Genomic DNA, 21,303 nt, shown 5'->3' with positions numbered 1-21,303 from the left:
GTAATGATACTTGTAACAAATGTAGCATATTTGCAGCTCTGGAGGCCAGGATTACTGAATTGGAGACTCAGCTTCGCACCCTTCATTCACCCATAGCTAGCCAGGCCCCTGTAGCTGGTGCAGCCGAAGATAGCGTAGGCCCCGCTAGCTGTTCCCCGGCAGACCCCAAGCAGCTGGGGAAAGAGGGCTGCTTTCCCTGGGTCAACACACCTGAATCAAATGATTAGTTCATTACCAGCCTTCTGGAGAACTACAAGGCATGTTGAGGAGGTAATTTAGCCATTTGAATCAGCTGTGTTGGATCAAGGATGCATCTAAAACCGGCAGGACACCGGCCCTCGAGGCCTGGAGTTGCCCACCCCTGATGTAGGGTCTACCTTACAATATACAGGGAGTGCAGAATTATTAGGCAAGTTGTATTTTTGAGGAATAATTTTATTATTGAACAACAACAATGTTCTCAATGAACCCAAAAAACTCATTAATATCAAAGCTGAATGTTTTTGGAAGTAGTTTTTAGTTTGTTTTTAGTTTTAGCTATTTTAGGGGGATATCTGTGTGTGCAGGTGACTATTACTGTGCATAATTATTAGGCAACTTAACAAAAAACAAATATATACCCATTTCAATGATTTATTTTTACCAGTGACACCAATATAACATCTCCACATTCACAAATATACATTTCTGACATTCAAAAACAAAACAAAAACAAATAAGCGACCAATATAGCCACCTTTCTTTGCAAGGACACTCAAAAGCCTGCCATCCATGGATTCTGTCAGTGTTTTGATCTGTTCACCATCAACATTGCGTGCAGCAGCAACCACAGCCTCCCAGACACTGTTCAGAGAGGTGTACTGTTTTCCCTCCTTGTAAATCTCACATTTGATGATGGACCACAGGTTCTCAATGGGGTTCAGATCAGGTGAACAAGGAGGCCATGTCATTAGTTTTTCTTCTTTGATACTGTTAAGGTTCAAAATTGAGGAGGGAGAGTACAAACCACTCTTGGTCCAGAAGCTCTTTGGTCAAACAATGATTTTAATGAACACACGTGTGGGAAGACACTCTGTACGCAGACAGCCAGTAGTCCTCGACTTAATCAAAGCATGAACAGATATTTTATAGCATCAGGGTTTGATTTACTGACGCCCCTTCATGCGTCACAGATACATTTTATACATAGATCAGATCAACACCAGAATGACTTTTCACCTAGAAGATCATCTTCTATTTTCATGGCTGGTACTTTCCGTTATCTTAAAGTGAATTGTTCCTCTTTCTTGTCGAGACATAACTAATCTCTCCTCTAAATAAATCTGACTAATGTGTGTGTATGTGTTGACCTCACATGCTCTTTGTGTCACCTCTTAACTGTCTGTGTCTCGTCCTCAAATGCTCTTTCTCAATTCACCTGTTGCACTTCTGAGCTTTCACTAGACCAGAGGCTCACTGAGACTATGTGTATGTCTTCTACTAAATAAATGTTTTAACCAAGAACCTCTACTTAAAAGCTTAATATAAAATGATCTGATATATAAGTGTTTTGTAAGCATGTATTGCAATTCCTTCTATGGCTCCAAGTCACTTGCACAATAGATTGTCCGAACATCGCGCCGAACAAAGCTTCCGACCCCCAATTAATTGACCGAGCTCCAACTCTTTAATAAGCACAGATATGCATTGTGTATAAAATAGTCATAACTGCTTAAGGCCTTCTTAAAGCTATCTGTTACATTGTTAAAGCCTCATCTTAGCCTGCTGCTCAAAATAACTTCCACTTCTGCAAAACTCTCCAAGCCTGTTTCCTGTCAGCCTGTGACTTTTAGCTTTTCTGAAAGACACACACTGTTCAACCCCTGAATGCAATATAAACTCCAGATTATATTATTAATGCAATGGTAATGATGACAATTATTTAACAATAGCAGTAAAATAATTTCCCTGCTCCACAATACCCTTTCTTGCCAGCCACGCTGTGGAGTACTTGGACACGTGTGATGGAGCATTGTCCTGCATGAAAATCATGTTTTTCTTGAAGGATGCAGACTTCTTCCTGTACCACTGCTTGAAGAAGGTGTCTTCCAGAAACTGGCAGTAGGACTGGGAGTTGAGCTTGACTCCATCCTCAACCCGAAAAGGCCCCACAAGCTCATCTTTGATGATACCAGCCCAAACCAGTACTCCACCTCCACCTTGCTGGCGTCTGAGTCGGACTGGAGCTCTCTGCCCTTTACCAATCCAGCCACGGGCCCATCCATCTGGCCCATCAAGACTCACTCTCATTTCATCAGTCCATAAAACCTTAGAAAAACCAGTCTTGAGATATTTCTTGGCCCAGTCTTGACGTTTCAGCTTGTGTGTCTTGTTCAGTGGTGGTCGTCTTTCAGCCTTTCTTACCTTGGCCATGTCTCTGAGTATTGCACACCTTGTGCTTTTGGGCACTCCAGTGATGTTGCAGCTCTGAAATATGGCCAAACTGGTGGCAAGCGGCATCTTGGCAGCTGCACGCTTGACTTTTCTCAGTTCATGGGCAGTTATTTTGCGCCTTGGTTTTTCCACACGCTTCTTGCGACCCTGTTGACTATTTTGAATGAAACGCTTGATTGTTCGATGATCACTGTTGTGTTTACATACACTGCTAAGATGGTGAAGGGTTGCTTACAAGGGGGACTGAATATGAACATATACTCAGTTACCAGTAGGGGGCTCTGTGACTAAGGATGATGGAAGGAGAGAAGAAGTGAAGTGTATGGTGAGATGTAAAATGGCGAACTACTGCTGAATATATACGTTCCATTACAAACCAAGCCGTCTCCGTTCTTCTGTCAAAACACCACAAATTGGCGACGAGGATGAGTGCATCAGTTCCGAGTCCACCATCTTTTCTTCCACATGTGGGTGAGCCGCCGATTCCATTTACTACATGGCGGAAAATATTCGACAATTACATGCTAGTAATCAATGCCACGGGAGACGCATGGCCGGATGCTAGGAAACGCGCTGTTTTGCTACACTGCTTGGGCCCGGAGGGACAGCGGTTATTCTACACGTTACCGGAGCAAGGTGATACATATGCTGACGCCATGAGCGCACTGGAGAAGCACTTTGTGCCGAAAGTGAATGTCGTGGCGTGCCGTCATACATTCAGACAGCGTATTCAACGAGCGGATGAGACTGTTTCTCAGTATGTGGTGGCTCTGAGAGCATTAGCTTCATCTTGTAACTTTGGACAAATGGAAAGTGAAATGATAAGAGATCAGTTGATCTCCAATGCTCATCTCAGCGCTGTGAAAGACAAACTGTTACTGGAGGATGAACTCACACTGGATAAGGCTCTAACTATTGCGAGCCAGGTAGAAGCAGCAGTCAAAAACGCTACTCTACTCTCCACACCCGGCTCGTGTCCGACCGCGCCTGTTCAGACAGTCGACGCGGCAAATTCCCACTCTCACCAGAGGAGAGGACCTCGCCCCGCTAAAGGCTGCACTCCAGACCAACGCAAACGGGGAGGTTCAAAGCAGCAGCAGCGGAAGTGCTTCAGGTGTGGTTCTCACAAGCACTTAGCTAATGATAAAAACTGCCCGGCTGCTTCTTCAAAATGCAATAACTGCGGGAAAAAGGGACATTTTGCCAAGGTATGTAAGTCGTCAGTCAGTGAAGTGAGAGAAGTAGTGGTTCCAGAATTGGCAGTACTGTGCGTGCAAGATGCTAAAATGATGGCAGCTATTCAAGATAAGCTTACCTGCACTGTCGACATTGAAACTGTACAAGGTGGCTCTAAGACAGTAGAGCTGATAGTAGACACTGGAGCTTCTGTGTCTATTCTGCCAGAAACTATCTACAGACAGTATTTTGCAGACTGTTCACTGGTGCGACCTAAAGTCAAACTAGTTACTTATGCTAAAGATGAGTTGGCTGTGATGGGTTGTCTGCCTGCATCAGTTGCACTGCATGCACAGAATGAAAAAGTTCCTGCTTCCTTCTACATTGTCAAAGCTGGTTCCCCGCTATTAGGCCTCGACCTCATTAGAGCACTGAACGTCTGCATCGTCGGAGGCAAAGTGGACCGTATTCAGGATGAAACTGCAGATGAGCCGGATTCGTCTAACCAGAAGTCTGCTGTGTACAATGTTGATCCTATTCCACCAGCTCAACTTGGATGTGTTAAAGGGTTCATCCATAAAGTACAGGTAAACAACAATGTGCGGCCTGTACGCCAAAAGCTGAGACGCCTGCCATTAAGTGTACGTACAGAGGTGTCAGCAGAACTCTCTCGCTTACTCAAAGCTGGCATAATTGAAAGGATCGATGCAGCTGAGTGGGTGAGTCCTTTGGTCGTGGCCAGAAAGCGAAAAAAGGAGTTGAGACTGTGTGTTGACCTTCGTGAACCCAATAAGAGCATTATTGCTGACTGCCATCCTCTTCCTCATATGGAGGATCTGTTTTCTGACTTGGCAGGTGCCACTCACTACAGCCAGATTGACCTCAGCTCAGCATACCACCAATTACCTTTGCATCCGGAGAGCCGCAAGCTGACTGCTTTCATCACTCATGAGGGACTGTTCCAGTTCACACGTGTCCCATTTGGCCTAGCATCAGCACCTTCGGCGTTCCAGAAAATGATGCAAACGGTCCTGAAAGATCTGCCTGGTGTTCGCAACTACTTGGATGACATCATCGTCTACGGAACATCAAAGGAGGTGCATGATACACGCCTGCAAGCTGTTCTCCAACGTCTCAGAGATGTCGGCCTGCAGATTAATGCTGGGAAAAGTTCCTTCTGCCAGTCACACATCACATTCCTGGGCCATGTAATCTCAAAGGAAGGCCTACGTCCAAGCCAACATCACCTTACTGCTATTGCCGAGGCTCCTGCTCCAAAGGATATGGCTGCATTGCGCTCGTTCCTGGGTTTGTCATCCTGGTTCAGTAAATTTATTCCAGATTATGCTACACTGGTGGAACCACTGCGACAGTTGCTGAAAACAGACATCAAAGTTGAACTCCAGTGGAACGAGGCAGCGCGTGAGAGCTTCAGTGACCTGAAAAAACTCCTTCTGGAAAGTCCCGCACTTGCCGTCTATGACCCTGACTTACCTGCTTTTATCACCACAGACGCATCAGACTATGGGCTAGGCGCTGTGTTGACACAGTTACACCCAGATCAAGTGGAGCGGGTTGTGGCGTTCGCCTCCCGAACACTGTCTCCTGCTGAAAGAAAGTACTCCACCACAGAAAAGGAGGCGTTAGCCTGTGTCTGGGCGGTGGAAAGATGGCGTACATATGTATGGGGCTGCAGATTCACACTTCGTACTGACCACCAAGCTCTTACTACCCTTCTCAGCACCAAAGGTATGAACAGAGCGGGCATGAGAATCGCACGATGGTCTGCAAGGCTGATGTGTTTTCAGTATGATGTGCAGTACCGTCCTGGTGTTCAGAATGTCATCGCAGACTGCCTCTCACGGGTTCCCCTGATGTACTCCAGCACTGACATTGATGCTGAAAAAGACCTTCTCTTGGAGATAGCAGAAGTTTCTCCTCTCTTGACAGCGACACCGTTGACGGATTTTAAAGCTGAATGTGAGGACTGCCCTGACCTTTCTCTGCTGCAACAGGTTATCCGCTCAGGTTGGCCTAAGGTGAAAAGGTCTCTCCCACCTGAGATACAGCCGTATTTCCTGGTGCGACATGAACTTGCTGTGGAATCACCGTTGGTTTTCCGGGGGACACGTCTGGTGGTCCCAAGGTCCCTGCGGGAAAAGGTGATATGCCTCGCACACGAAGGTCACCAGGGCATAGTTCGCACAAAGCAGCAGCTCAGAGAGCTTTACTGGTGGCCATGCATGGATACTCAAGTCCATGCGATTCTGTCATCGTGCTCAGTCTGTCAATTGTGTGACAAAACGGCCAAAACTGCTCCTACTCCCTTACAGCCGGTTCAGTTTCCAGATGGTCCCTTTCAGCATGTGGCCGTTGACATTGTTGGACCTTTTGACCGCGGGTCGCAGGACTGCAGGTTTGCCATCACACTGGTCGATTACTTCAGCAAATGGCCAGAAGTAGCCTTTACTTCATCAGCTACTACAGACACTGTGATTAGGTTATTGTCTTCAGTTTTTGCACGGGAGGGAAACCCTTGTGAGCTTACCACAGATAATGGACCACAATTCACTTCATCTGCCTTTGCTGATTTCCTGAAGGAAAGGGGCATCAAGCACATCAGAACAAGTGTGTATCACCCTCAAGCGAACGGGTGTGTTGAAAGATTCAACACACCTGAAGGACTGTGTTCAGGCTGCACAGGTGTCCCAGAAGCTGTGGAAGCCCGCCGTGACAGAGATGCTACAGAATTACCGTGCTACAGCTCATGCAACGACTGGAGCAGCTCCGTTCCAGCTTCTCAGAGGGAGACCCATGAGAACAAAGCTAAATGTCCTGCCGTTTCCCAAAGACACAGGACAGTATGACCAATGCAGGGCCAGAGTCTCTCACCAGCAACGTAAGAGTAAACGCTACACTGATGCAAAGAGGGGGGCAAAACCTCCCCAGCTTGTGGTCGGTGACAGGGTGCGGATACGTAAACCTTTCCGAGTGGGGAAGGGAGAGAGACAGTTCACTGATCCACTGTCAGTGCAGCAACAGACTGGACTGAGCACCTTCATCTTGAGTGATGGAAAGAGATGGAATGCAGCCCGTCTCTCACTCTGCCGCGCAGAGAATGCTGAGCCGTTGCAGGCTGGTGACGAGGTTGAAAATAACACAAGAGAAACTCCTAAAAGACCTTCTGTTCCTAACAGACCGAGACAGTTACCAGCTTGGACCAAGGATTATGTTATGAAATGAGTTTAAAAAAAAAAAATGAAAAGAAAAAAAAGTGAAAAAAACACGCTTGAGCTGTTGGGTGCTAATGTTAAGTTCCATACTGCTAGTTCTGAGGTCCAAGTATAATAGAGGATTGATTTACTGTGATTTATTTGTGAGTTTTGTGACTTAAGGTTGTTAAGTTACTACAGTAACCTTAACGGTACAAGTATTCATTATAAAGGACTATTTAGGCACCATAACAAGATTGTATGTTAAGATCACGGGTATAGTTCAAACACCCAGTAATGTTATAAGTGAAATAGGTATTGAAAATGCTGTCTGGTTGCAAAGTTTACTACTGATAATGTTCTGTGCAAATAGTAATGTTGCCATGCTAAGTAAGTAATACTGAGGTAGTAGAATTCTGTGAGAATGAGGAGAGATGTTGTGTTTACATACACTGCTAAGATGGTGAAGGGTTGCTTACAAGGGGGACTGAATATGAACATATACTCAGTTACCAGTAGGGGGCTCTGTGACTAAGGATGATGGAAGGAGAGAAGAAGTGAAGTGTATGGTGAGATGTAAAATGGCGAACTACTGCTGAATATATACGTTCCATTACAAACCAAGCCATCTCCGTTCTTCTGTCGAAACACCACAATCACGCTTCAGAAGCTTTGCAATTTTGAGACTGCTGCATCCCTCTGCAAGATATCTCACTATTTTTGACTTTTCTGAGCCTGTCAAGTCCTTCTTTTGACCCATTTTGCCAAAGGAAAGGACGTTGCCTAATAATTATGCACACCTGATATAGGGTGTTGATGTCATTAGACCACACCCCTTCTCATTACAGAGATGCACATCACCTAATATGCTTAATTGGTAGTAGGCTTTCGAGCCTATACAGCTTGGAGTAAGACAACATGCATGAAGAGGATGATGTGGACAAAATACTCATTTGCCTAATAATTCTGCACTCCCTGTAAAGCGCCTTGAGGCGACTGTTGTTGTGATTTGGCGCTATATAAATAAAATTGAATTGAATTGAATTGAAGAATTCGCTTCCTCCTTTAAATGTGAGACACCTAGCTCAACAGAAGGAGCATCATCATCACAAACATCAGGATCAGTCAGGATATTTAACTCAACTAATTTTTCTAAGATAGTACTCATAATTTTTTTCTTCACCGGAATATGAAAGTGGGCTTCAATGCTCAACAAGTCATCCTTACGACACAACTCCACTTTCTCATAACTTGGAGCATGAATGAAATCTTGTAAATCAAAACCAATACTTAAATACAAGGCACTATACAACATTGTATCAAACAAACGAGTTGTCCACAGCTCTGGAAAAGAGATCCTGGATGAGCCCCCACTTGTGTTACGCCTCCTCATTGACAGGAGGGGGTAACACAACAACTCCAATAAGTCAGTATAAGTGTTGTAGCAGATTAGAGTTATTTGTGAGAAATACGTAATTTCCCAAAAAACAGTATAATAACTATAATTCAGAATAATGGCATTTTACTAAAGTTCACATGCGTGTGAAGGCAGACAGACACACACACAATGGAAAAATCAGGAAACATGGAACAGTACACAAACGACAGTGTCTCCAGGGTACCTTAAAAAGGAATGAGCATGACTATAAGCAGCCTATGTCGATCATTATGCAAAAATTAACTATGAGCCAGAATTTTCTTCTTTTTGTTAAAACTTTTTTTTTCATTTATATTCAACTTACTCTTAGCTGCTGTGTGATTTCTCTACAAGTAGAGAGTAGCCATACTTGGGTAGTATATACACCCTGTTTGACTCCAATGTCACGTGGTTTACCTTACTGCGACTCCTGGCAAATAGCTCCACCACTTCTGTCCTAAACTGGTCGTGGTTCTTATTCAGGAAATGATGAACCTGGAAAAAGATGGTTACATTATTTTTTTAAATTAAACATTAATACGCACACTGTATATAACAGGGTGGTCAATACCTGATAAGTGACAGGTCCAGCATAGTGGTAAATAGTGAAGACTGGCAAAGGGTTCCTGGGCTTGGCATAGTAGGGGCTGTTTCCATGATGGTAGTGGCACTTCTGGAGGAATGTGTGGTCAGTGGCCTGTCAGGGACATACCCCCACAACCATCCCAGAAGAACAATTATGCTTTACTTTAAAGTTAAAACAACAACAACACAGAGATGTAGAGAAAAAGGAAAAAGCACTAGAGATTGTGTACAAAAGATAGGAGCACCTTGAAACATGAAGCTAATGTGAATGCCTTTTTACCTGGATTCTTTTTAACAGTCACCAGGGCAACTGCTCTGGTTGCAAAAAACTATCGCACAATTCACTGGTTATTCCAGGCAATTCTGTGGAATCTCTGCAGAGGCCCCTTTACAGCAGTGTTGATTGTATTAGCGTGCACCTCTTGCTTGCACACACTGTGCAAGCTAGCACCGGACAAAACAGTTATGAAGATTGCACTGTATGTGCTATATGTCATGTATCTTGTAGCCTTGTAGCCTGTTGCACTTGTAACTTGTTGTTGTTGTCACATTTAATTTGAATGGATTAGAATATTAATTTATGTTCCATATTACAGTTTGCAATATTATTATATAATTTTTGCATAATTGAGTTTATTATATAATTAAATGCTTCATTATTATTTTTCTCAGAATTTTATGTGTTATATTTAAGTTGCTTACTATGCCACGCTGTGAGAAGTAATTTTATTTCATACCTGGCTTTATTTACAGTGGGATGTTTTTAAGAGTAACAAGCTCCTTCTTCCTCTTTCACCATGAATTGCAATGTGTCCACCAGACTTACATACCTCACTAGATGTGAGTGGGATGTGACTGGTTCTGTTTTGGTTAAGTCCTAAGTAGTCGTGATTTTGAACTGTTGTAGTCCTGTTTAATACCGGATCAGTTCTGGATTGGATTTAGGCCTGGAGACTAGTGGCTAGGCCACTGCAGAACCTTGATATCCTTCTTACAGGATAACCACTCCTTGGTTATCCTGGCTGTGTGCTTTGGGTCATTGTCAGTTGGAAGACCCAGCACGACCCATCTTCAATGCTCTGACCGACAGAAGGAGGTTGTGGCTCAAAATCTCACAATACATGGCCCCATTCATCCTCTCCTTAATACAGTGCAGTCACCCTGTCCCCTTCACTGAAAAGCACCCCCAAAGGATGATGTCATCCTTCTTTTTCCTCCAAACACAGCGAGTGAAGTTGAGACCAAAAAGTTCTATTTTGGTCTCATCTGACCACATGACTTTCTCCCAGAAGGGCCCTGGACATGTGATGACTTGAGAGGGGAACCTTCCATGCAAAGCATGACTTCAGCTGTGTCAAAACCACCCGGGGGATTAATAAAGTTTTATTTCATCTAATCTAATCTAATAACTTTAATGTCAGCCAAACCGATTTACTCACAAACAAATAAAATACTGAAAAAAGCCCAACAATAACATTTTTAGGTTATCTACGTGACTTATATATTATGTTTAACTTGAGTAGCGAAAGACTGCAAAGAGCTGAAAATGATGTGCCGGGAGTTTCGTCGAGCCATTCTCGGCGGCTCCAGTGACCCTCAAGCTCCTGGCTAGCTATCGAGCTGGTGGGTAGCAGACGTCTCCGAAAATGTCGGAACACTTTTGCAAATGTGTGATATCTTGGTGAACCGAGCAGATATTTGAAGTTTACGTAGCTACATTCTCACCTGAAAATATGTTAAAACTTTATTTTGTGACCCAGAAAGAGTAATAAGAGTAATATTAAAAACTTAGTAGCAGCCGCCATTGTTGAAGACTGGAATTGGCTGGGCCGCGCTATGAATTCTGGGATATGGTGGACCACGAAGGACACACCCAACCCATCCTTCAAATTCGGGGAAAAGGAGGAGACATTTGTCGGCTGCATTCGGAGGAGCCTACGAATTTGGACAGCCTTCGTCACGTTGCTGTGACGTAATCGGCCTACAAATGCGGCCTCAGGACGATGCAGCCCATGAATTTGGACACTCCCATGACAGCGTAGTGTTCTACCGACACTGACCTTTGACACCGTGGTCCCAGTTCTCTTCATGTCATTGACCAGCTCCTCCAGTGCAGTTCTGGGCAGATTCCTCACCTTTCTAATCATCAGTGATACCCCAAAAGGTGAGATCTTCCATGGAGCCCCAGTCCGAGGGAGACTGACAGTCGTCTTTAGCCTCTTCCATTTTCTAACAATTGCACCAACAGTTGATATATTTTCACCAAGCTGCTTGGCAATTGCCACGTAGCCCTTTGCAGCCTTGTGGAGGTCCACAATTTTGTCTCTGATGTCTTTTGACAGCTCTTTGGTCTTGCCCATCGTAGTAGTTGGAGTCTGACTGACTGTTGGGTGGACAGGTGTCTTTAAAGAGCTCAGACAGTGGGGGGCGCTCGTGTGCAGCTATGGAGTAGACGTGTTTTCTGTGCTCTCCGTGCCTTCTCACTCATAAAGTTGCACTTTAAGTTTATTTCTAGCTGGGTAGTTTTAAAATCTGTTTCGCGGACTGTCGGAGCCGATCTTTTGTCATCATGCCGAAGAAAGATGAGAGCCAGAGGGATACGTCCAAGGCGAGCCAGTCGGCGGCAGGTAATGATGCCATATTAGCGGCTATCGCTAACCATGGAGCTGAGCTTTCCAAAATAACCTCGCTCGTGGACGGGTTGAAGAAGTCTGTTGAGGGCCGTCTCGATGCAATTGATGCAACGCTAACTTCTCTCCAGAAGAAATATCATGAGTCTGAGCGCCGGTTTGAAGACCTTGATGAAGCTATGTCCGCTAACGATAGCCGATTAGCAGCGCTGGAAGCATCGTGCAAAGAGCTACAGGTGGTTAACACTCTCCTCGAAGCTAAGATCAACGATCTGGAGGGGCGCTCTCGCCGACTCAACGTGAGGATTGCTGGAGTTAAGGAAGGGGATGAGAAAGGCAGCCCTACCGACTTCGTTGCTAACCTACTTCCAGAGCTTTTGGGTCGTGAGAACTTCAGCAGGCCGATAAAAATAGACCGAGCCCACCGTAGCCTGAGACCGAAGCCACAGCCCAATGAACGGCCACGTGTCATCATCGCTAAAGTCCACAACAACCGTGATGTGTTTGACATACTACGACTCAGCAGGCAAAGGTCTCCTTTGCTGTACCGCGGAGACAGAGTTTCCATTTTTCCTGATTACACTGCGGAGGTCTCGGCGCAGCGGCAGGCCTTTGGTGGTGTGAGGAAGCGGCTGATTGACGCCGGTGCTAAGTGCTCTCTTCGCTTTCCCGCAAAGCTCCATGTCGAATATAACAACACATCGAAGACTTTTATGTCGCTGGAGGAAGCTGCACGGTTTGCTGACTCCATTGGCTCTGCAAATGAATAATAATTCACAAGTGACTTACTAATTTCACGACATGTTTACATATTTGCGCATTTTCTGCAGTAATGTTCTCTACCCAGCTATGTTGAATGTTTTGATCCAACATCTTTGTCCTCAGCTGATCAATGCGCAATATCAAGGTTTTTTTGGTTTGCATACTGTGATTTACATACTGTAGAGTACATGTCTTTCCCGCACTGAAACGGTGTACAGTGCCTATTTTGCCTATTGGGTTTTGCTTCTACAGTATTTGTGTTACGTTGTGATATTGGGAATATGCACGTTTCTGTATGCTCTGTCTCATTTCTGCATATTTGCAGTTTTGTTGCAACGGTTAAAGTTTTATGTCCATCTAGATATTTGAGTTGGATCTTTCGTACTTGGTGCACAATTTTGTTTTTCATGTTTGTTAAATAGATTATATGTGGGGCGCACGGGGCTCCATGGTATTTTTTTTTGAGTATTAGCGTTCAGTCAGGCTGGCCCTGGTTCCCGGCTGCCTCCCTGTTGGATATTGGGGGTGTTCCGCTATCTTTTTTTCTGCGGTTTGTGGGGTGGGTGGGGGTGGGAGGGGGGGGGTCTACATGTTTCTAAATATGTGTCGTTTTTGTTTTTTGATGTAAGTGCCAGCTCTTTATTTGTCAAACCTCAAAGCCTTCATTTTGTCCTTTCACATCGTCGTACACCATCCACTCACTTAAGCTGGGGATGAGCCACATCACTTTTACGACCTGGAATTGTCGGGGTATGGGCAAAGCTCTTAAACGTGGTAAAGTATTTTCGCATTTAAAATCTCTGTCTTCTGATATAATTTTTTTACAGGAGACCCATATCCAACCTTCAGAGCAGAGGCGATTAAGATCGGTATGGGTGTCACAGGTGTACCAGTCCGCCTTTTCTTCCAGGGCGAGAGGGGTTGCCATTCTTGTTCGCAGAACTATTCCTTTTATATTCAAAACTCAGATATGTGATCCAGGTGGGAGGTTCATACTTGTTACAGGTACAGTCAACTCCACCCCTGTAGTCCTCTTGAACATCTATGCCCCTAATTTTGACAACCCTGACTTCTTTAGTAAAATATTCAATCTTGTCTCACAATACAATGACCATAATATCATTATCGGTGGTGATTTTAATTGTTATTTCGATCCATTGTTGGATAGGTCCTCTGCGTCCCTGGCCCCAACCTTGAGAGCTGTTTCTGTACTCAATACTCTTACTAAATCTTTGGACTTGGTTGACATTTGGAGGCACCAGCATCCGTTAGAAAAGCAATACTCTTTCTTCTCCCCTGTCCATGGCAGTTTCAGTAGAATTAACTATTTTCTTATTGATTCCAGGCTTATTTCGAAAGTGGTTAGTTCCACTTATCACAGTATTTTAGTTTCGGACCACGCACCTCTCTCAACGGTAATTGACTTCAACCTATATACCCCCCAATACAATTGGAAATTTAACCCCTCTTTATATCTAAATAACTCTTTTACGGTTTACCTATCTACTAAAATCGCAGAATTTTTACAATTTAATGATAATGGTGCAGTTTCAGACTCGGTTTTGTGGGAGTCCTTTAAAGTCGTTATTAGAGGTCATATTATTGCTTATCAAGCTTCTCAGAAGAGGGACAAACTCAGGCTGCGTACTAATATTGAGGCAGAGCTGGCTGTGTTGGAGGAGAAGTATCGCGATACCGGGGCTGCTGACACACTTAATACCATTCTCAAATTGAAATATGACTACAACCACATGTTGGGGGAGCAGGTCATGAATTGTATTCGTCGATTAAAACAGAAGCATTTTGAGCTTGGTGAAAAGGCTGACAAGGTGCTTTCCAGACAGCTGAAGGGCATTCAAGCTGAAAGGGCAATACACAGAATTCTCTCTGCAACTGGCCAGTTGCTGTCTGATCACAAGCAGATAAATGACAGATTTCGCAGTTTTTATTGTCAGTTATACACATCTAGTACCATGGCCACAGTTGCTGAAATCACTAATTTTCTTAATGCTTTAGACATCCCGACTCTTCCTGAGGCTGCACGGGGCTTACTCGATGCAGACTTTATGCTGGAGGAAATTAGAAATGCAATCTGCTCCTTTCCTAATGGAAAAGCTTGTGGTCCGGACGGTTTCGGGATAGAGCTTTATAAGACACATATTGACGTTATCGCTCCCCTGCTACTTCGGATGGTAAATTGCGCAGTGTTAAACGGCTCATTCCCTCATTCTTTCTACGATGCCCATATATGTCTCCTCCTGAAAAAAGACAGAGACGAAACTAATGTTTCTTCCTATCGTCCCCTAAGTCTTCTCAACTCGGACCAAAAGATAATTGCTAAAGTCCTAACCAACCGGTTAAATAAGCATATAGGCTCTATAATTCATCCGGACCAATCGGGTTTTATCCCCAATAGATTCTCTTTTTCTAATACTAGATGTCTCTTAAATGCGATGTACTCAACGACACTGCCCAATTCTGCGGTGATTTCACTCGATGCCCAGCAGGCTTTTGACCAGGTGGAATGGATTTATTTGTTTGCTACTCTTGAAAAATTTGGTTTTGGGTCGAATTTTTTGAATATGATTAAGTTGCTTTACGCTTGCCCTCGTTCCTCGGTCCTTACCAACCATGAGAGGTCGCTCCCGTTCCTCTTACACCGTGGGACAAGGCAGGGTTGTTGCCTCTCTCCAATGCTTTTTGCTTTAGCTCTTGAGCCGTTGGCCATTGCCATCAGAGCCAATTCCCATATCTCTGGTATAAATTGTGGCACGTCAGAGTACACCATCGGTCTGTATGCAGATGATATCGTATTGGTTCTTTCAGATTTAAAGATCTCCCTTCCTCCACTTCTTAAGCTGATTGACAGCTTTGGCCACCTATCAGGGTTCACCATAAATTGGAAGAAGTCTGTTCTTATGCCGCTGTCGTCTGGTCTGGGCCCTGATTTCCTGTCTAGTTTGCCCTTTAAGGTCTCCCAGGATTATTTTTCATACCTGGGTATTAACATCCCTAGGAACTTAAAACTCCTCTTCAGGCTTAATTATTCGGTTCTAACTGATGAGCTCAAGTGTATGATAGATAGGTGGAAACTTCTCCCACTTTCAATGATTGGCCGTATCAATATAATCAAAATGGTTGTGCTCCCTAAATTCATGTACCTATTCCAGAACGTTCCTATTTTTCTCAGGTCTTCCTTTTTCAAAGTGTTGGATGCCATTATCATGCCTTTTGTTTGGGCCTACAAGCCCCCCCGCATCTCGAAGTCTCACTTGCAAAAGCCCTCGGACGAGGGTGGTCTGGGCCTTCCAGTTTTCAGACATTATTACTGGGTCTGTAATGCCAGAGCCTGGGTCTTCTGGAATCTGTCTATAGTTGGTGATACTGTGGGATGCAGGTCCAGCCCTAAATGGCTCGAATTGGAGCTTAGCACTGCTATCGACCACACTGGAGCATCCTTGCCAGCTATCTTATTTTCAAAATCGGTTATTAAAAGTGCATGTGATGACTTTATTCTTTGCAACTCCATAAAAATATTGAATCAAATTAAGAGAATCTTGAACCTCCCGGTAGTGTCAACTTTTGCCCCGATCTGCCACAATCCTAGCTTTACGCCTAGTACAATGGATGCTGCTTTCAAACAATGGCCTGTCAAAGGGTTAATTGCTATAAAGGATCTTTATATTGACAATCATTTTGCCTCTTTTGCTCAGCTTCAGACAAAGTACAATCTCCCTACAAGTCATTTTTTTCGGTACTTACAAATTAGGAATTATGTCAAGCAAGCATTCTCAAATTTAGATACCATCCCCATACAGCATGTCTTTTACAATATGATGAACGAACCTCCCACCTCAAAACACTTAATTTCTCGGCTTGTCAACCTTTTTTCTTCGGCAGCCCCCTCTTGCCATATTAAAGAGGCTTGGACAAGGGACACTGGTTTGGTTATCTCTGACGATCTATGGGCTGAAGTGTTAAGTCGGATAAAACTATGCTCTGTTAACGCCCGGCTTCAGTTAATTCAATTTAAGGTTGTCCATAGACTGCACTATTCCAAAACCAAATTGAACAAGATTTTTCCTAACGTTTCCCCCAAATGTGATAAATGTAAACTTGTGGACGGTACTCTTGGCCATCTTTTTTGGTCCTGTTCTACGCTTACAGCCTTTTGGACTAGTATTTTTAGTTTCTTTAGCACTGTTTATGATAGGCAACTGTATCCTGACTGTCTTATGGTGATCCTGGGCTGCTCCGACGACTCCTTGGCACTTCCCTTTGCTGTTCAACAGGCCCTCATGTTTGGTATGGTGATTGCCAAACGTCTGATTCTGGGGGAGTGGAAATCTGCCTCCCCTCCCTGCTTCAAGAGGTGGCTCGAGGAGATGGTCTCCTGTCTATACCTGGAAGAAATTCGGTTCTCTACGTCTGATTCCATGGAGAAGTTCAGGAAGATATGGGGGCCCTTTATAGACCACATTAAGAAGGACAGTCCACGCCCTGGGTCCTGACCACGTTGTTTTAACTGCTTGCATTCTGAGCTGTTGCCCATAACTGTTTTTGCATGATTGTTATCAGCTCCTCCTAGCGATCTTTGGATTTGATCTTGTGGATTGGACTCACTAGATTGTGAGTTGTTTGACATGTATACCAGTTGCTTTGTTTGCTTCTCTGCTGTTTTTAATAAGTGCTGGCCATGTACCCTGTTGTGTGGTTTGTTGCTCTGTTTTGTTTTTTTGTTTGTTTGTTTTTTGGTTGTTATTGTCTTTATTGTCTGTGTTCTTCTGTCCCGCTGTTTGTGAATGTGTAAAAAATTTTTGAAACTTGCATAAATAAATACATAAAAAAAAAAAAGAAAAAAAAAAAAAGATGCAAAACCTGTATGCATGTCGTGGTCCTAATATCGGTTGGCTTTGTTGATCCCGTTTGTGTTTTGAGTGTAACAGCCCTCTCCCTTGGCCAGTTCCCGCTGTGTTTTTCCCCATGTGTCCCTGTGAGTTGTCTTGCAAGTTCCTGGTAGGCGGGGTTAATCAGTGCAACTGAAAGCACCTGACCAGTCTCCTTGAAGCATTTAAGAGCTGACTGTTTCAGCTCTTCTCCATTCAGGGAGACAATTCATTGTGTTATTTGTTCGGTTAGCTTTGGCCTGATTGTTTTAGATTTTATTCTATACAACATCAGGCATTCTTAGCATTCAATAACCCATCCAGATACTGATACACCAAGAACACTGATTAGCAAACCTCATGGAGTACTACAGTTTTCTACTTTATTTGGTTAATAATTTTGTACGTTTTGGTCCAAGTGGTGTCTTTTTAATTATTTGTCATGACCCTCAGGCTGGACTCTGACACTAAGTTCTTCATTTCCTCATGCCAACTGTATTGCCCTGTCTCAGTTTTCAGGGTTTTTTTTGGTTACTTCCTGTTATTAATGTTAAAGTCCTTATTCCCCATGGAAGTGCATCAGTGCCTATGGAATTGGCAACTTGCACATCTGAAAGGGCGCTATGAAAGCTGCAAAGTATATGCAGGTCCAGACGATGTCTTTTTCAGGGAAGGCTTTGCATATAAGAACAGTAGAAGAGTCTGGCTGCTAAAATTACTTGCCTGCAATCATAAAATGAAAATAGTGCATTTTCTCAGTTTAAATAGTTAATGTGTTGTCTATGTTCTGTTGTAAATAAAATATGGATTTGTGAGATAAAAAAAAAAAAAAAAAAAAAAAAAAAAGAGCTCAGACAGTGGCTACTAATTTAGATTAATAAGTGGAGTAGGAGTGGACTTTTGAAAGACATATTAACAGGTCTTTGAGAGCCAGAATTCTTGCTGATTGCCAGGTTGTAAAGTACTTATGTGCAGCAGTGCAATATAAATAAATTCTTTAAAAATCAAACAAATAATTCTTGAATTTTTTTTAAATGCTGTCTCTCACAATGGGAATGCACCTACAATGTGAATTTCACACCCGTCCATGATTTCTAAGTGGGAGAAATTGCAAAATCGCAGGGTGTTCAAATACTTATGTTCCTCACTGTAAACCTCTAATTCAGACACAGACCATTTGTAAAAACAGTACAAGTGTGGACCGTGGAAGCCACCACAGCCCTACAGGACTGTTTTGACCACACGGTTTTGGGTATATGTGCAGAAGGATCAGACTTGGAGGGCCACACATCTGCCATACTCTCATACAACTTTTGTACTGAGAGTGTAACAACAACAAAGACTGTTAAAGTGTTCCCAAAACAGAAGCCATGTCTCAACAGCGAGGTGTGATCTCTATTAAGAGCATGTGACAATGCCTTCAAATCAGGAGATCAACAAGCCTACAAAGAGGCACGCCAATCTCTGCTAAAGGGCTGAAAAAAGCCAAGCACAAATGCAAACAGCATATCGAGGAACATTTCTGTCATGGAACGGACATATTATAGTTGTTTAGAAGTGTTACTACCACCTAGTGGTAACTAAGCAGGATGTCTTTTTTGTAGAGGAAGTGGACTACAGGAAGTAGTGTGCTCTTCTGCTGCTGCAGTGAAAAAAATTGTAATCTGATGGCAATCCTGGTGTTAAAGTCCACAATATCGGCTTCATCCGTAAGTTCCTATACATATAATGTGTATTAGTAACTATTTTGGGTTAAATCATATGGAGGCAGGTATTTTTTCAGCAGATGCTTCATTTGTGGTCATGTATCTTTCACTAGAGCAATGTTATTCTCCAGTGTAATGGAACATGTCTTCATTGTGTATTTTGTATTCCTTTTTTTTGTACAGTTTTATAAAAAAGAGAGAGAGAGAGAGAGTTTATTTTCATTATTAAATCCTGCCAAACACAACAAGCGGCCTGTTTCTTGGAGGATGAAGTGCTGGGAATAAAGAATGTTAAGCTAGCTGTATAGCTGAAATTACTTTGCCTGCAACAAAATTTAGTGAGGACAGCATAATTTCAACAAAACAACTCCAGAAACTAGTGGCAGGGGATCAAGACACTTACTGGCTACACAGATAATCGCACACAAACAAACTCTCCGGATATCACCTTACCCGACACCCTAAACCAGTTCTTTGCTCGCTTTGAGCAAACTAAACAGTGATACCAGTAGCAGGAGGGACAATATCCCCATCCAGCTGGAGCAGCATCAGGTCAGAACCACACTGTGCAGAGTCAATGCGAGGAAAGCAGCTTGTCCAGACAGTGTAGCAGGAAGAGTGCTTAAAGCATGTGCAGACCAACTAGCAGAGGTTTTCACCACCATCTTCAACCTCTCACTGCTACAGTCTGTAGTACCATCCTGCTTTAAGTCAGCCACCATCGTTCCAGTGCCCAAGAAGAACACGGTGAGCTGCTTGAATGACTATCATCCAATTGCTTTAACACCAATAATCGCCAAAATTTTTTGAGAAACTTATCATGTCACACATTAAGGCTGTCATTCCTGCAGACCTCAATTCATACCAGTTTGCATACAGGGCAAACAGGTCAACAGAGGTTGACATAACAGTTCTTCACACAACCCTCACACATCTGGACAGTAGTAACAGTTATATGAGGATGCTGTTTGTGGACTTCAGATCCTCCTTCAACACAGTTCAACCCTGCAAACTGGACACTGGACTTCCTGAGTGACAGACCCTGGGACGTCAGGATGGGAGAGCACACCTCCTCCACCCTCAATCTGAACGTAGGCATCCCACAGGGGTGTGTCTTCAGTCCCCTCTTATACTCATTTTTTACCCATGACTGTTCTCCAATTCACACCAGTAGCACCATTATAACATTTGCTGATGACACTACTATCATAGGATAGTCGAGAACAACAGTGATTCAGTCTGCAGAGAGGCGGTTCAGCACCTGGGCAACAACAATAACCTGTATCTGAACACAGCCAAGACCAAGGAGATGATAATTGACTTGAGGAGAACCAAGCGATTGGAGCACTCTACCCTCTACATCGATGAGGAAGAGGTAGAAAGGGTAGAAAGCTTCAAGTTCCTCGTGGTCTCAGCCAACCTTACCTGGTCCACCTCAAAAACAGCTAATTAACTTCCACCACTCCACCATCAATAGCCTTCTGACCTACTGCTGTACACTCTGGTTTAACTGCTCTACCATGGAGGACAAGAAAAAACTGCAGCGGTAGCTGAGGGCGGCAGAGTGGGCAATAGGCACTGCACTAACCTTCCTCAGAGACTTTTATACTGGCAGACTTCAGCGGAAAGCCGGTATCATCATCAAGGACCCCTTACACCCTGGACACTCACTTTTTTCCCTCCTTCCCTCTGGTAAATTGCTACAGGTCGATCAGGTCAACAAACAGACGCAATAAACGTTTTTACCCACAGGCTGTCAAACATGCCTAACCTCCACCCTGATTGAAGGTTAACTGAGCTGTTAACCTTTTTGGATATTTTCACTGTATTTATAAATAACATTCCCACCTATTTATAAACCGTACTTATTATAGTATAATGCAACCTCTAGTCTTTACCTCTTACTCAGTGTGCACTACCACTGATTACATTGCACCTTATATTAAACTGATCACTTGCTCCTTGGACCTGATTCTTTATATTACACCTTACAGCTTATATAACTTGTATACAACTTGTCTATATCTGTGTGTGTGTGTGTGTGTGTGTGTGTGTGTGTGTGTGTGTGTGTGTGTGTGTGTGTGTGTGTGTGTGTACGTACCTGCGGGAGGCAGGTCTGGTCATCCAGTATCCGGAGGATGCCATGTGGCTTGGAGGAGATTAGCTCCAGACAGGAGTGGAAGTGCTTAAGTGGTACATGATGCCAATGGATGTGTTCTGCACTGTACTCCTCCTGCAGGACACAGACACAGTGATACAAACTGACGTCAATTAAATGGCATGAAAACATTTATAAAAGATGCTCACCATGCTCACACATAAAAAGTTACAAATCCTGATTTTATTTTTAAAAAACATCAGGAACTAATTTCTGCTACATGGATGGCTGCCAATCCCTTGCTCCACTCTCACTGGTGAATAAGACCCCGAGATAAACCCATGCACTTGAGGCAACAACCTCTTCCAAGAGTTGAAGTTCGCATTCAACCCTTTTCT

The 21,303-nt window shown here is 43.6% G+C and overlaps 1 protein-coding gene across 1 annotated transcript in view; it reads right to left on the bottom strand.

The window, feature by feature from the left end:
• myo15b (myosin XVB) overlaps nt 1–21,303 on the bottom strand; it is a 114,937-nt gene that overhangs the window by 83,802 nt on the left and 9,832 nt on the right. Inside the window, exons 8-10 of the mRNA XM_080872446.1 lie at nt 20,909–21,040; nt 8,810–8,935; nt 8,656–8,733 (exon numbers count right to left, since the gene is read on the bottom strand). Of these exons, the coding sequence (XP_080728572.1) occupies nt 8,656–8,733; nt 8,810–8,935; nt 20,909–21,040 (336 nt within the window). The remainder of the gene's footprint in view (nt 1–8,655; nt 8,734–8,809; nt 8,936–20,908; nt 21,041–21,303) is intronic.

The sequence above is a fragment of the Rhamphochromis sp. 'chilingali' genome (genome assembly GCF_963969265.1).
Source record: "Rhamphochromis sp. 'chilingali' genome assembly, chromosome: 22".
Classification (NCBI taxonomy): domain Eukaryota; kingdom Metazoa; phylum Chordata; class Actinopteri; order Cichliformes; family Cichlidae; genus Rhamphochromis; species Rhamphochromis sp. 'chilingali'.
This window is presented reverse-complemented; position numbering and strand designations above follow the sequence as displayed.